Below are 15680 nucleotides of genomic sequence, written 5' to 3' on the forward strand. Positions count from 1 at the left end.
TTTGCAGGAGGTTCTTGGTTAGGAGTGGGAGGCCAGGACAATCTTCCACTCAAGGATCCCTCTTTTGCTTTCCGCAAATACAAGGTATCACTGTTTGCAATGCTTTGTTTAGCCCTAGACCAAGCTCAGCCCGGTTTTTGCCATCAGCTTTGCTTACTCAACGTCTTATCCAAAGAGATAATGACTTTTTTTCTTTAGGCTAGGCCAGTCATCTTCAGAAAAAATGCTTTTTGCTGCTTTTGATATCAGTTGTTACTGAATCCTTTTGTCACTTCTTTTCCACTTCCTACTGTGCAACTTTTTTCAGGTCTCAGCTACTGTTGGTGGCTCTTACATGTACTTCATAAGTGTGTTTATTATATTGTTTGCAATTGTTGTTTTTCCTTACTGCTTTTGTATGATTTCCCTGGAGCAGAGGGTGAAGCTCACTTGTATAACCGCATTTGTATCAGCAGTCACCTGAAGTGTTTTGGCAGAGACCTAAGTATTAACTCATATCTTATAAAACTTATTGTTTTATCTACTCTCTTGGATGACATTAAACCCAATTATTGAAATAGTAAGAAGGATTTAACATGTTAAATTCTCTAATTTGTCTTATTAAATACATGTGGAATACCTCTAAGAGACATCCTATTCGACTCCAACTACTAGAGCAATCCAGCTGATCACCGAAGTCCTTGACTTGGTATGTCACCTAGAAGGTGACTGCCTGATGAAATGAGCACTCTAACATGCCAGAAATAGGCGGAGGCAGTTGTAGGAGAGCCCCCAGCTTTTCCTGGAGCATTAGTAACCGAGTTGGGTAGAAAGCTGATGACAGAAAGGACAACTTAATATCCCCTATATTTTGTAGTATTTTCCAGTACGTCTAAATTTAAATACTTTCATGAGTTACCCGACTTCCTTCTATGAGTAAAATTTTTCTTTAATAAGACAGTCTATGTACCCAGGCAGGGTAAGTTAGCTCGTTCCTCACAGTTGCTGAGGAAATGAATTGCTTAAGAAGATTAGAGTCATTTCTTTAATTAAAAGTATTCCTGACAACCCACACCGAAATTACTCAGGATTTAACTCCACCGACACCACTTCCCATTCTGGGAGGCACCGTGCAGACCCGCCACACACTGTCCCGCTTGGCTTGACTCGGTCAGCAAACCACTCGGAGGGTTTCTCACCTGGGAAAACAGGGAAAGCACTGCCCACCTGCAGGCGGAGCATCGGGGTTACAGAGCGGAGAGGCCAAGGGCCGACAGACCCTCCATGAATGTTACCTGAAGCTTGGGCTGCACGTGACCTGCGAGCAGCTCGGCTACTAGGCTCAAAGTGCTTTTATCTTAGTAAAAAGTCCTCAATTTGTTTTACCTTAGCGATCCTGAGGCACCACTGCTCAGTTTCAAATGCAACCTCGAAAATTAAAACTAATCCAAAGATTATCCTTCCGAAGGCCTGAAATGCCTCAGGAAAACTGCAGAAGCCTAGGTGACTGCTCATCGTTTGCTCTGAAGCATATTCACCTCCTTAAACTGAAAAAAACATTAACATGGCAAATATTACTGGTATACAGAATAATTCTCCACATGAACAGTACCTGAATACATTTTATGGTGACTTGAAATAAGATTTGTGATTCTTTCTTACACATGGCCTAAGAAATTAATAAATGAAAATGAGTAAGTGAATAAAGATACCTAAAATTATAGTGCCATCTACAGGCAAAGAAAATAATGGCACACTAATGCTGTCACATTTCTGCTACTCAACATTTAAAGGAAATCTAAGATTCAACAGTAATCCATTTTCTGATTACATTTGCAAAATATAATTTATCATATGAAATGAAACATTTTTTCTAAATTTTTCTACTACTGAATATAGCACTATTTTATTTTAAATAAATATTAAAATGAGGTAATTTTTAAAAAATGGTATTATTGTCCTGAGATTAAAATATATAATGACAAAAAAGGGGACTTTTCATGTTAAAAAGAAACCCAAACACTGTCACTGTGACAGAACAGCACTGTCATCTCTCACTTCACTAACACCTTTGTCTTCTCTTCCAGACTTGGCATCTGTGGACACTCACTGAATAATAACTAGGTCCCAGGCACTTTGTCAAGCTGCCTTATTACATGTATTAGTCAACCAATCCTCCCAACAGTGCTACAAGGTTGGTAATCACCATCCGCACCCCCAGGTGTGGACATCAAAGCACCCTGGGCAAGAGACTGCCCGAGGCCAGACTGCTCTGAGCGGGGAGAAGGCTCGCACTGGGGGAGTTAGCCCCCAACATCCATGCTTTTAATCATCATGCTAAAGTGTATTCCATTGTAAAAGCCACACACAGTGTACATACCGCATTTGTAAGATGTATGTTCTGTTTTTGAGAGGAAACGTGTCTGCACATACTTAAAAACTTCATTATCATTTTTAACTACAGGCTTTGCTGTCAATTTGATGCATCTCATTTTACTTACTTCAGCTATCTAGTGCTGGACTTGGAAAATATTTCTAATTTCTTCCATTATATATAAAAACACTGCATAAATAATTTTCCATTGCATATAGTTTTTTTCCTTCTTTTGAATTTTTTTTTCTTTATGGAAATGTACCCTAAACAGTTTAACTGACGTAAGTACATAAAAGTGCCACATTACTGACATGTAATGCTCTATGCTGTTTCTTATGTCATCATTACGTAAGCTGACCAGCAATCAAAGAACACTTAGGTCTTCCCAATCAATATATATACCATTTCCTCCAAATTCAAGTGACAGAAAATGGTTAAGGATGATTCATGATGTGAGACAGTTAAACAAATATTTATATTTTCAAGTGGACAAAATGTTTGCTTCCTCTAGCAACATATAAAGTGGAGAGAATCCTATTATTTGTTGCTTATGAGGTTGGTGCTGTCTTGAGTCTTTGGGCCTCAGAAACACTTAGTCACAAGCAGAAGTCACCAGTAAGCATCAGAGCTGGCATCGGAGTCCAATCTAACTCTCAAATCTGTTCTAGATCACAGAAAAACAAAAATGAAAAGTCAAGAGGGGCAATATATGTCAAGATAAAGAAACTGTATGGAACACTTTATTTCAATCTTCATCAAAGATTACTTACTCAGGGGTAAACTACCCTGGGGTAGCTACCATAAATAGAAGGATCATATTTCCCTGTTGTATTATGCTCTGATTTGTCTTATATAAAAGAATGAGAATAATTAACAAAATGTTTCATCTGTCTTTTTCTCCAACCATATGCTTTCATTACAACCTAGTTTCATCTACATTCTAAGCAAGGAACTAGAGGATACACACCCTACTCCAAAATGATTTTTCTTACGTTGCATATTGTGTGCTCCTGATAGTCCAGAAAGGTTGTAACCATATAGTGCAGCATAAAGGTCACGGAAACATGAGATACTAGAAAGAGCACCGGCTCTGGAGTCTTCAAAGCAGATCTTGCCCCTCACTAGTTGTATGTCCTCTGGAACGTCAGCATTAAATTCCTGCTTCACCAGGATGTTGTTTAACTAAAGGAGATAATAATAGAAAGCTCCGAACACAGGGGAGATGCTGAAGGTCCTTTGGCTCCCTTGCCTTTAAGGAGTGACATATACACGACTGTACCAAGGGTATCAGTTTTAAAAGTCATGCTTCATGACTTCCCTCAGACAAACTGTAGCATAACATGAAGCATCAAGATCAAAAGAGATCGAAAGAGACAAAGTTGTTCCATCAGTGTGGGGACCTTCCGTTTTGCCATCAATATCTTGCTCTTCCATTAGCTGGTATGAGAGGTTATGGGGATGTTTTAAAATCTGTCTATAGCACCCCGGGACATTCAGTTTCAGGGCAGGCACTCTAAACCTACACGTCTGTAGTCCATCTCTTCTGAGTGTATCCTGGAACCACTGGCCCACTCGGTTCTCCGGGTACTGAATGCTGTATCCCAGCACGGGGAGAACCACCTGTGCAAAGGGAAGGGAAAGTATGTGATCACCCACCACTGTCAAAGTAAAACTACAGGGCCATAAAAGGCCGTGCCTTTGCAGGGGCTGGTGTTGGGCGTGGAGGGACTGCAAAGAGGCACAGGGACATTTGGGGGAGGGAGGAAACTGTTCTTTACCTTGACTTTTGTGGCATCCGAAGACTGTACACATTTAGTGGAACTATAAACTTAAGAGCTAAAAAACTAGAACTATACACTAAGGAGAGTGAATTTTACTGTATATAAAGTACCTCTTAATTTAAAAGTGTTTTTAAAAATGGTGGGGGGGAAATGGTCCACATTCTGTCTTCTGGGCACAGTCTCCATTTAGATCTCAATGATACTAATTTTTAAGCAAACTTACCTGACGTATCGCATATGTATTAGCTGCCTCCTCTTCTTTAGTTACTAGATGAACCTATTTTTTAAAGACATGATGAAAATATGGATGATTCCCAAATGTTCCAAATTTCCTCAATTTTACCTGTTATGTATAAGTTGACTTTTACACTAAAGATCTTTTCACAATTTGTTTCTAAAGAAGTAAACTACAAAAAAACTAGAATGCTTCCTGCTTTTACCATTGATAACTGAAGTCAGACCACAAGGAGAAAGGTGGGCAGGTCAGCAATCTGAGATGATACAGTCACCTCACCACTGACACCTTTTCCTAAATTACAAAATCGTATTTATTATGCTGACCCAAAATTCTACTTCCGTGAAATCACCTCTCCCTCCACATCCGTCTCCAGCAAATATCAGAATATCCTATGAGAAGCAGTGCTTTGTAAAAATGCATTTCATAGAATAATAACAGGTATCCAGTGTAGGAGGGAAAAAGGTGTATGATAAATCAGGTTTGAGAAATGTTACCGTAGGCCCTTACAGGATAAAGAAGTGATTTCTTCTGCACGTAAAAGATCACATATAAGGACAGCCATCATTATTCCACAGGGATTAGCGGCATTCCATCTTCCCAAAGCATCTGACACACACACACACACCCGTGCACATAATACAGTGTCCAGAATGCCTCAATCTTCTTGCTTCTCCCCCAGTTGCCCCCCAGGTCTCCCCGAGGTCCCCCCCAGGTCCCCCTACTCTCATCAATAACATCCCTCCTTTTTTTGCTTTTCCTTTTGGCCTTGATGATTGCTAAATAACTCCTTTTAACTGCTGCGCTCAGAGATTAATATGAAACTAGATGTGATCTGCCCAGATTACATGGGACTGCAACCCTCTCACATCATCACTTCCAGCTCGTTGTCTTTCTCAGACTCATAAGCAAACCCACCATACTGTGACTTATGAAAATACTGAACAAACACGGTCAAGTACAGAGACCATGTTGTGTCTTTACAGAACTCCCTCCAGGCTCATACCAATCAATTAATAACAAACATGCTTTTGCTGTATGTATAGCTACTCCCCAACCATGAATCCATCTAACTCTTTAACTGCCTAACTCACATTTCTCTATCTTGCTCACAAAAAATTTGTAAGAGAATCTACCAAGTGACTTGAAGTAAGATACTCCTGTTACTCTAGTAATCTTCATAAAAGAGAATCAGCTTAGTTTCCTACAGTTTCCTACTATTTTAAACTGTAGATGCACATTACACACCCCATATGCCATTTATGAGAAATCTTACACAGATGTCTTATAAGACACACGTATTTCAGAGATTATTGTTAAACCTTGTCAAGGTAACCTTTAACTTCTGAAAATCTGAATTAGAAATGGCTGATAAACTAAGCAATGTGTTGCCCAGGTAATATATAAATAAACCTGTTTTCTGAAAGGTGTTGGAACATATTTGATTCTCCACTATTTACCACTGATATACATGTATCTCTTCTCTAATTCACACAAAGTAAAGTAAACCCTATAATGCTGACAGGTTTCTTTTTACACAGTTCCAGAGTCTGCATCTTAGTTAATATGACCATTCTTGGCGACTCATGCTCCTAGTGATCACTTTACCTAAAAGGTCATCAGCCACGCAGTGAATGAAACAGTGAGGCGGACATCTGTTGTCCTGGCTTACTCAGCCTTTACCCCCTCCTTCCTCCAGCAGCACCCTCATTTTCTCAGGGGCTCCCTCCCAGCTCTCAAATGTGGTCCCAGGAAAGAGCCCTTGGGACTCAGGCTTAATCAGTCACTACCCCAGGCCAGTGACAGGTCTGGGTCTGGGCATGTGCCCCAAACCCGTTCCATGGCTTTGGTTGAAACTGCTGGGAAAGAAAAGCCATCTTTTCTGAAGGAGCTGTGAGAAATAAGCTTACGGGTTTCTAATACCCACCCTGCCACCAGAGGAGTAAGCCAGACAGAACAGCTCCAACACAGAGGAAAGCAGGACCGAAAGGTGAAGAACACGAGAGGTGGATTATGTAGGTGGATTATGTATGCTTAGCCCCCGGAATCAGCCGTGCCTGAGTCAATCAGGACTTCAGCTACGGGGCCCAATAAATTCCTGCCTGCCTCTTCTTCTGTTAGCCTGAGGTGGGCTCCCATTACTGAGACCAGGAAGCTGTGATTCATACACCTAGACCTCTGCCGCTGATTCAAGTAAAGCTCCCTTTATGGAGGGTTCTGAGTCCAGTTTTCTCCATTTCTGAACCGGGCCGAGTTCTCCAGATGCTGACGCATCCCCTGCACCCCATCACTTCAACAGAGACGGAGCTGGCGAGCAGGCAGACAACTGGGTCTTCCTGATTCTGCTGCCTGGGTCACTTGATCTGTCACTTAACCTATCTCCTCGCCAATCTGAGTTTCAATTTTCATCTCTATAAAATGGGAGTTAGGAAAGAGGGTCTCTAAAAACCTTTTATCCTCCAAGATTCAGTGACCGTATGATGTTTCCTATGAAAGCACTATTCAAATCCCTTCACTAATTTCTAAAACATATTTGAGACTCTCTCAAGATAATGTTGGAGAATAATAATTTGTTCTTTTTACATTACAGTTTTGTAATATTAATTTCTTGATTTGTGCCCACAGAGCTAAAAACACTAGTTGGACAAGGCTCAGATTTTATAACATAAATTATATTACCATTCATTAAAATAAATGTCTCTTAAGACATTGTTAAAAGGAAAAAGGCATTTTTATAAAATGAAGTGAAACTGCATTTATATAAATCATACTTACGTAAAAAATTGAACACATCACATACCCCGTACACCATTATTATGAAAACTGTATTCTTTTTCTTTTTCATATTTTAAGTTCTAAGCCTCTAAGTCCTGCTTTTTCTTTTCTTGGTGTTAACTAACAGAATACTTTCCTGTGGGTATTTATGTGAAAGCAGAAGAAAAGGCCTAGAAGAATATGTGCAAAAAATGGAGGTTCATTTTTCTCAAGACGGGAATCACGACAGAGCAACTGGCAGCACTGCTTGTAAAGCTTCGAGTTTCACTTTCAAGGAGACCGTTTTATTCACCACCTGTGTGATTTTTTTAATGTGCTCTTTAAAGGAAGGTTTACTATCTTTGTACCTTTCACTTCACACCCCTATTTTTGTTTTACCGTTTACTGACATGTGTCAAGCTTCAGCTGACAGCATAGCAGGAGGTGAGCAACACAAGTAAGAATATAAAATGTATGATTACTTTTAAGTTGTTTCTAAAATAAGGATTTCTGAAAATCAATGTTCTGGTAACTACTCTTGGAAAATCTTGATGAAATGATACTTACCTTAGTATTTGGGAAATTCTCATCAACATCTTCATCCAAACAGACCAAGTCACCCTCCACTACTCGGGATCCATAGGTTGCAAGCCTGTAAGATACCGCCTCATTCCAAACTCTGCTGCTGTATGCATGGACATAGAACACACGCATAGAGTGGGGGAAAGAGAACCAGGCCTGGACGCAGCCGTCCTCTGTCACGCCAAAGCGGTGCAGGGACTCCAGCAGCGCTCTCTCTCGGACTCTGAATTCAGGCAGCAGGGAAAGTGTGCCTCTCGCATCCTCTGAAACACAGAGAATCAGTCAGTCGACCACTTTCATTTAAAGGCCCGTTATAAAGACCTTTACTATGCTCGCAGGCAATGAACTGTGCTACCTTGTAAATATGAATATGAACATGATTTCAGCACCAACTGTAAATCCAGCTACACTTGAAATGTTTGTATGATCCATCCACTTTCCCTGCTTAAAAAAAATAGCAAGAATCACAATTTTAGTGATTCCTACTTCAGAATGAAAATAAACTACCTTGGAGTTATTTACAGGATCTTAATTTTTTTGCATTAAATAAACCTGAGAGCCTAGAGACTTTTAAATAGCTATTACAGACACTAGAATAGTTTGAATAAGAAATAGTTGATAACTGGATCCTTCACGTATACTGTTAGTTCTTGCTTGTGAGATGCTTTTTAATATTAGATTAATGAACTCCACTGCAAAGGTGCTCATTCAGGTAGGAATTAGCATTTTAATAAATGTACCAGGTGTTTCTTATACACATGAAATTTTAAGAATCATTGCCATAAGGAAACTCCTTCTCAGGAATCTACAGTAGATACCAACAAGTCATTTTGAGAATTAAACCGGGTAGATGATTTTAGAGCCCGCCCACTCTAGCACTTTCCACTAAACATTCCACATATCATCACACTGAGCTAACTTTCAAAACTAACAGTCATGGCTGAATGGCAACTGAACCAGAAACAATGTGCTAAGTGTTGGATATAACAAATAAACTTAGTTTATTTTTAAGTCTCTTGTCCTTACAGTGAGTCTCACAGTTCCATCAGCACCAGTTTAATTTGGAATTCTTATTTCCTCAAATTTTGGCCAAGAAAAACTAAAAAGCTATTTCTCCCCCCTCCAACCCCCAGCAGAGTTAAAACAGACAAAATCCCAGAAATCCCAGCAGTGAAGTGCCTTGTGCATGTAATGAAATGATTAAATATATAATACATTACAATCTATTTCTTATCACATTTATGTTGCAACGAATGTCCTCCTGCAAACATAACATTTATATCATGTATCTGCATGGCTATGCATGAGATAAGAAAGCTCTTAAATACCAGTTTGAAGAAAATATTTCTTTGCTCTATTTACAGGATCATCCAAATCTTCTGGTGTGAGAAATAATTTCACAGACTTCACCTTTGAAAATCAAGCAAGCACACACACGTTAAATGAAAATGAAGAATCACTTCATTTAAAAAAGATACAAAGAAACAAATTCTCTGGCATGTAAAAAAATTGGTATTTAACAAATGATAGTTAATGCTGCAATTTGATATCAAGATTTCAAAAATTAAACAAGGTTAAATTTAAAATAAATGTGTACAAAGCAACTTTACATAGGCTTAGGATATTACAGACTGGAAAAAGTGCTCCTCCATCACTTCTGTAGACCTACTTCTGTCATCCCTGACCTCTGTCATCAAGTGCTGGATGCCAGTGTGAAGTAATGACATAAAACTCACACTTGAACAGCATACACAAGCCTGGGGGATGTCAAATCGCCTGGGGGATGTCAAGTCTCACAAGTGTTTAGTCTTAAAAGTAATTGCCAAAATCGTTTTTAAAAATTGCCAACTTTAATATTTTCTTTTAAAAACTAAATAGAAGATTTCCTTTTTTTAAAAGATGATATCTACTAGTTCCTATATTTTATCACTGTCTCCAGCTCTGCAATTTATTTCTAAGTATGACTTATATTAGGAAAGGATACTAAGATCATCCAACCCAATCTCCCACTCAATCTTCTTTCTAAGTACTTATTCATTCATCCCAACAAATATCATTAAGCCTCTGCCGTGTGCTCGGCACTGTGTAGGGTCCCATAGCGGGTACAGTGTTCAGCAGGAGAGACATGGCCTTTGTCTACTGGGAAAGATTAAACAAGCAATAACAATAAAGTATAATAAAACCCAAGATGGAAAGTCCAAGAGACCCCACAAGATAAGGAGTCACAAGATAAGGGGAATTCACTTTTTCTTGGGGAGTAGGATGAGAATTTAAACTGAGACATAAAGAATGCAGAGGCTGGGGAGGGAGTGCTTCCAGTGAAGGAAAGGAACCGGCTCCCTGGCTGGGGGAGCCACCTGTGAGGCGTCCCCAGCGACCTCCAGCTGGTACTCAAGCATGGCACAGCCCTCTGCCACCCTTGCCGGCGTTGGCCTGTGTGGCTGGTAAGCAGAACACAGCAGCAGAAGTGCAGGCACACCCTTCCGAGACTGGGTCAGAGAAGACGCTGCGATGTCTGCTGGGGCCTCTCCTCTCTCTGGGGGGAGCTGCACGAGCAGCTCTAGGGCAAGAGACCAAAGCTTCGCGCCAACAAGTACGACAGGGAGCGTGGAAGCAGGTCCTCCTGCCCGATCACGTCCCGGGGGGCGGCAGGCCTGGCTGGCTGTGACTGCACCTCGAGAGACCGAGGCACGGAGGCCCCCCCAGCTGCTCCAGGCTCCTGAGCCTCAGGAACAGGAGATAAGGCATGCTTGTTGTTTGAAGGCACTAAGCTTTGGAGTAATTTGTTACATAGCAAAAATTGGTAATACTCCAGCAAAGTTAAAAAAAGGAAAAACAACACAGAGAAGCATGAAATCTGAAATTTGAAAGAGAGTAGCCATCCAGCTTTTGCTTAAATACTGTGAGACACAGGAATTTTTAGCTCTTCAGGGGAAGCAGCCCATCTTTTGGATGACTGCTAGAAGGCCTTTCCTGAACCAGCCTGACACTTGACCCTTCAACTTGGACCCTTGTGATTAACAGTTCCAAAGAAGTAACAGGCCAATCATATTTTTAAGCAAGTGTCTCCTACGGGCCTGGCACTATACCAGGCGTTTTCACAAAAGTTAAACTTAATTCTCACAAAAATCTTGTGAAATATGTTATCTCCATTTTATAGATAAAGAAGCCGAGACTTGGAAGTTAAATAACCTGCCTACAGTGACACCTTTGACAAATGGTGGAAGTGAAGTAGGACACGCACTGTATTCTCCAGACCCCAGACTAATAAATGCTTCTTCCAAATGGTAAAATGTCTAATATTTTGTAAGTTAATTTCCTCCTCAGTTTTCGAGACACGGAAGAAACACTGTTCAATTAATCATCTCTCATCAACATGACTTCTAGACCCCTTTCTGTATCAGTTACATTCCATTTGCCAAAACTCCACTGAAATGCTCCGCCCAGAACTGGCCGCACATGTGCAGCAGGGGCACTTAACCAGCTCTCAAGGGTAGGTCCCCGTGGAGAGCGATGTCCACACACACAGTGCTTCTCACAAGTGCTTTTACGGTGCCTTTCTCTGCCACTCAAGAAAACATAGCACAACACAAATGAGTGAGCATGACACTGTCATGTGAAAAGTCTGACATTTGCTCAAATACTTAGTTTTTATACTCTTTAGTTTTCCTCTATTATGGGCAGTCCATCTAATGTAAAACTATATATGTATATATAATACATAACCATTATATATATATACTATATCATATAAATATATATAATATACACTAAGGAAAGAATATATATGTAATTTTAATTACTAGGCAAATGTGGCTTCTTATTTGTGTGATGCATTTTTAGTTTCATTTGAAACTAGTCATATTTTTTTTTTGTCTAATTTGCTGTTCCCCTTTTAGTCTTTGGCTTCAGGCAAATTGCTTTTATATGACCTGATAACAAGATTTCTGAAATTATAGTGTGATAATGTCCTTTAAATCCTCTATTCAGTTCAGGAAGAATTTGGTGTTGGTAAACTCTGTGTTAAGTATCAATAGTATTAAACACAGGGAGATGGCATGCAGTTTACTTTCTTATGTGACACCAAGAATACAGTAGCTGCTAAATAAATTTTGGTGATGTAGTGTCTGCTACATGTATGTGTCTGTACACATGCATTTGTATGGGTTAAAAAGGAAAGGGCTGGCTTATGTAGTAACTACAACTGACAAAACAGGTAAGATCATATTTTTAAAATCCATACCATTTCACTCTTCAGTAAAGCCAATCCAATTTGATCTGTGTGAACTTTCCTTCCCATCCCAAATCTCTGAGGTCCATAATAATTCACAAACCCTTTATTCTGTGAACACACAAATAAATCAATTCATTAGAAGTATGTTGCTATGGATTATATATGCGAGTGTCCCCAAAAATTCTTACATTGAAATGCTAATGTGATGGTATTCCAAGGTGGGGATGTTGGGAAGTAACTAGGTCCTGAGGGTAGAGCCCTCATGAACACATGAGCACCCTTCTAAGAAAAGTCATGGAGCTAGCTCATTCTCCTCCCACCGTGGGAGAATACGAGACCAGGCGGGCACCCTGATCTCAGGCTTCCAGCCTCCTGCACTTCAAGAAATAAATTTCCATTGTGTAAAAGCCGCCCAGTCTACAGTTCTTTGTTATAGCCCCAAAGAGACTTAAGGCATATAAATGCAATTACTGTGTCAGAGTAAGTAATCAAATCTTTCTCTTCATATTTGTTTTAATAAAAGAATCCTGTAATCAGCATGGGGACCAAATGGTCTAAGAAATGCTATACAGTTAAAGACTAAAAAGAATAAATGATTAAGAGTTAGAAAATAAACCAGCAAAAAGCTTTAAAAATATGTCAGCTTTCCGTCCGCTTTACTGAGGGGTTTTCTGAGATGCAGGCCAGCCGTTTGGTGCTAAAATCACGGCCGCTCCCAGGAAAGCAGAGGGGAGCTGGTTGCCCAGCTCTGGATCTCAACTCTGCCCTCACACTGCTTCTGACTTTGGGAGTCTTTTGCTGTCTTTAGATGCTGCAAGTAAGAGAATACAGATGTATTTTCACAGCCCCCAAGGCCTGGCCCCTCTGTATAGGTAACGGCTCACTGTTTGGTCACATCAGTTTCTGAAAGCCTGGGCCAAGACAACGGCAAGACACAGCCTCTGCAGGAACAGAAACAGTTTTTCTATTTAGGAGTTAAAATAATTTCCCACTGCAGCCATTAAAGTCAAGGTCAGTGGCCAGACATGTTCTCACAAAGGAAATGCAGGACCAGATGGTTCTTGAAAGATAAAAACAGCCTTCCACACTCACTTTATGAAGTGAGTACATATTTATTCACTCAACAGCTCTCATTGAGCACCAGCTCCAGGACAGTTCAACGGAAGATGTTGGGACAATGTGTTATCAGCCTGGTACAAAAGGAACTGCATCCTTACCTCTCACAAAAATCAACTGCAGATACAATAAGTACTCCTAAATATTTTTAATTATTTTAATTAATAAACACATAAGTATTCTTAATTATATGAAATTTGGAAAAATAACATTAGATAATATCCTAGAATTACCTGAAGAGTAATAGGTACCCTTTCAAATTACTTAGGGTTGGCTATAACAAAAGGTTTATAGCAAGTAGAACTATAACCTTCTAACACAAAACTTCAGAGACTTATTTTCAGAACTAAAGGGAAGTTGGCTAAAGCTGAGATTATTAGTGGAGATTTTATAACAGGCAGTTGTATTTCAATAGTGCCAAATGAAAGGCAGGCAATAAATGCTATGAGAGTTCAAAGAAACCCTTTCCTTTTTTTAAGGGGTAATCATTTGAGTAAGTTTTTTTTGGTAAAAAAAAGTTTTAGGAAGGTCTAGAAAAAACAACCATTTGAAGAGTATACAGTTGGAGAACATATATACACAGGTACACAGGCTGGACTTTAAAAATCCTTAGAAGGAAGATATCTTCCTGATTATCAGGCATAATATTGATTAAAAACCAGTACTTGTTAGTTTCCCTGCTGAAGAGGCATAAAACTGTGTGACAAGGTCTTTGTGGCCAGAACCTGGTCAGTGCTTCGCAATGTCAGCTGCAAAACAGGACCCCAGCCGGGGAGTCTGCAAAACACTGATGCCCAAGCTGAGACCCCAGAGGTTCTTGTTTCATTGTTGAGTAGAGATTGACGGCTGAGATTTCTTAAAAGCATCCCAGGTTGAGAACTGCTGGTCTAGATCAGAGATTGTCAAACTACCAACGGCCCACAGGTCAAATGGGGCCCAAACCTACTTTTGTACATGAAGCTTTACTGGGACACAGGCACACTCACTCACTTCTGTAATGTCTGTGACAGCTCCACGCAATGTCAGTTAGAGTTGCTGCAACAGAGCAACAGAGACCCTATACAGACCCACAAAGCCAGAAATATTTCTCATCTGTATCTTTACAGGGAGTTGGCTGACATACAGTCTAGACCATCAGGCTGAAGGCTTTGGTTTTATGTGCATAGTTAGATGCCAGGCAATTGTTACTGAAAAACCTAGTTGTTTTTACTGAGAGACAATAATAAAAGGTCTATGATTTATCATTTGTACACAATGGAAAACCTCAAAATTAAAGTGAAAAGGAAAAAGGCTGTGCATAATTTTGAAAAGTAGTGTAACTATTTACCAAAGGTTTCTGAAAAGAATTACTGAACAAAGTTTCAAAAAAAATTAAGGCTTTGCCTAAAATACTACTGTATGGGAGAGACATTTAAAAAAAACTCTCGTCTTATATTTTCTCCCCCTCTATACATTGTATTTTTTAAAGTTACATTAAAGGTTTGTTTTTTTAATATAAAAGGTACTAAAAGGAAGGTAAAAATAAGCCAAATGGCCCTAATTATCATTTTAAAAATAATTATATATGTACATAAAAAGTACAAAGAAAAGGAAGTTTCCGTTCTTTCCTCAATGTAAAGAGAGGGACTAAAGATTCTCCTATATTTTAAAATTGAGTTTTCTTACCTTAACATTTTCTATTGCTTCCAAAATTCTCTCTCTCAGGTTTGCAGAATCATTTTTCTGGTTTCTTAAGTTTCGGATGACAATATCAAAGTGATTTCCTTTAAGCTGACCGAGTCTAAGGAAATCATCGGCAGACCGAATATTGAACAGATTCATCCTTTTCTTTTCAATTTCTTTTCCAATATTTTTCAACCTATAAATGAAAAATCACATCAACTCAGTTAATTCTTACATTTAAAAGTTAATAGGAAGTTTAAATGAATGACGGTTGCCAGGCAACCACCTACATGAGAACACCGAAACAAATTCTTTTTGGAATTCAAAAGTTAATGCTATTTCATCAAATCTGCAACAAAACCTACTACTATGGGATTGCATTAACAGAGTTACTTCAAGAACTGAAACACACACTCCGGGCGCTGTCGCTCGCTCTGTGTAGGCCTTCTGACTTCTCCTTGGTTGACGGGATAGGACACCTTAAGTGTCTGTAGACTTTGCCCTTTTCTGCTTCTGCCTCTCTTCCCCCAACATTAAGAAAAACCACTAGCGCAGAGATTTTCCTATAGTTCTACTCTGACTGCTTCCTCACTCAAAGTTTCATTGCTTCTACAGTATCTAAAGAATAGATTTCCATTAGCTCAGCATAACTTTGAAGATCCTGTAAGAACGTAAATTTTTCTTCACACTTGTATTTTCTGTGGCTTTCTGCCCTTCCAAATACATCTTCAGATTTTTTTAATCTGCTAAAATCTTACTGTAACTTGAAGGGTAATTAAAATCACCTACCTATAAGTCAAATCAAAGTAATTTCTCCTCCTAGGAACTAATATTTTTGTCTTTAGTAGTTAAAAACTTCTTGTAACATCTAAATACCTTCTAACATATGAAGTCCTCTCTTATACTGCATTTCTTAAACACAAAGGCAAAATCATGTACATTTTTGGCCCTCATATAAAAGCT

General features: G+C 39.3%; 1 protein-coding gene across 6 annotated transcripts in view; it reads right to left on the reverse strand.

Annotated features, from left to right (window-relative positions):
- The window catches only part of PUS7L (pseudouridine synthase 7 like), a 25479-nt gene continuing 9799 nt past the window's right edge, over positions 1 to 15680 (reverse strand). For 4 of the 6 annotated variants that reach the window (XM_036889395.2, XM_036889398.2, XM_057491439.1 and 1 more), the window contains 6 exons: positions 14721 to 14913; positions 11949 to 12047; positions 9034 to 9115; positions 7691 to 7968; positions 4358 to 4411; positions 3066 to 3973 (listed from right to left, as the gene is read on the reverse strand). In XM_036889395.2, coding sequence (XP_036745290.2) covers positions 3647 to 3973; positions 4358 to 4411; positions 7691 to 7968; positions 9034 to 9115; positions 11949 to 12047; positions 14721 to 14913 — 1033 coding nt within the window. In that variant the 3' untranslated portion in view covers positions 3066 to 3646. Of the gene's footprint in view, positions 3018 to 3065; positions 3974 to 4357; positions 4412 to 7690; positions 7969 to 9033; positions 9116 to 11948; positions 12048 to 14720; positions 14914 to 15680 lie in introns of those variants that run through there. The other 2 variants (XR_008993613.1, XR_008993612.1) reach the window with 2 other exon arrangements.

This window comes from Manis pentadactyla, chromosome 14, assembly GCF_030020395.1.
Source record: "Manis pentadactyla isolate mManPen7 chromosome 14, mManPen7.hap1, whole genome shotgun sequence".
Classification (NCBI taxonomy): domain Eukaryota; kingdom Metazoa; phylum Chordata; class Mammalia; order Pholidota; family Manidae; genus Manis; species Manis pentadactyla.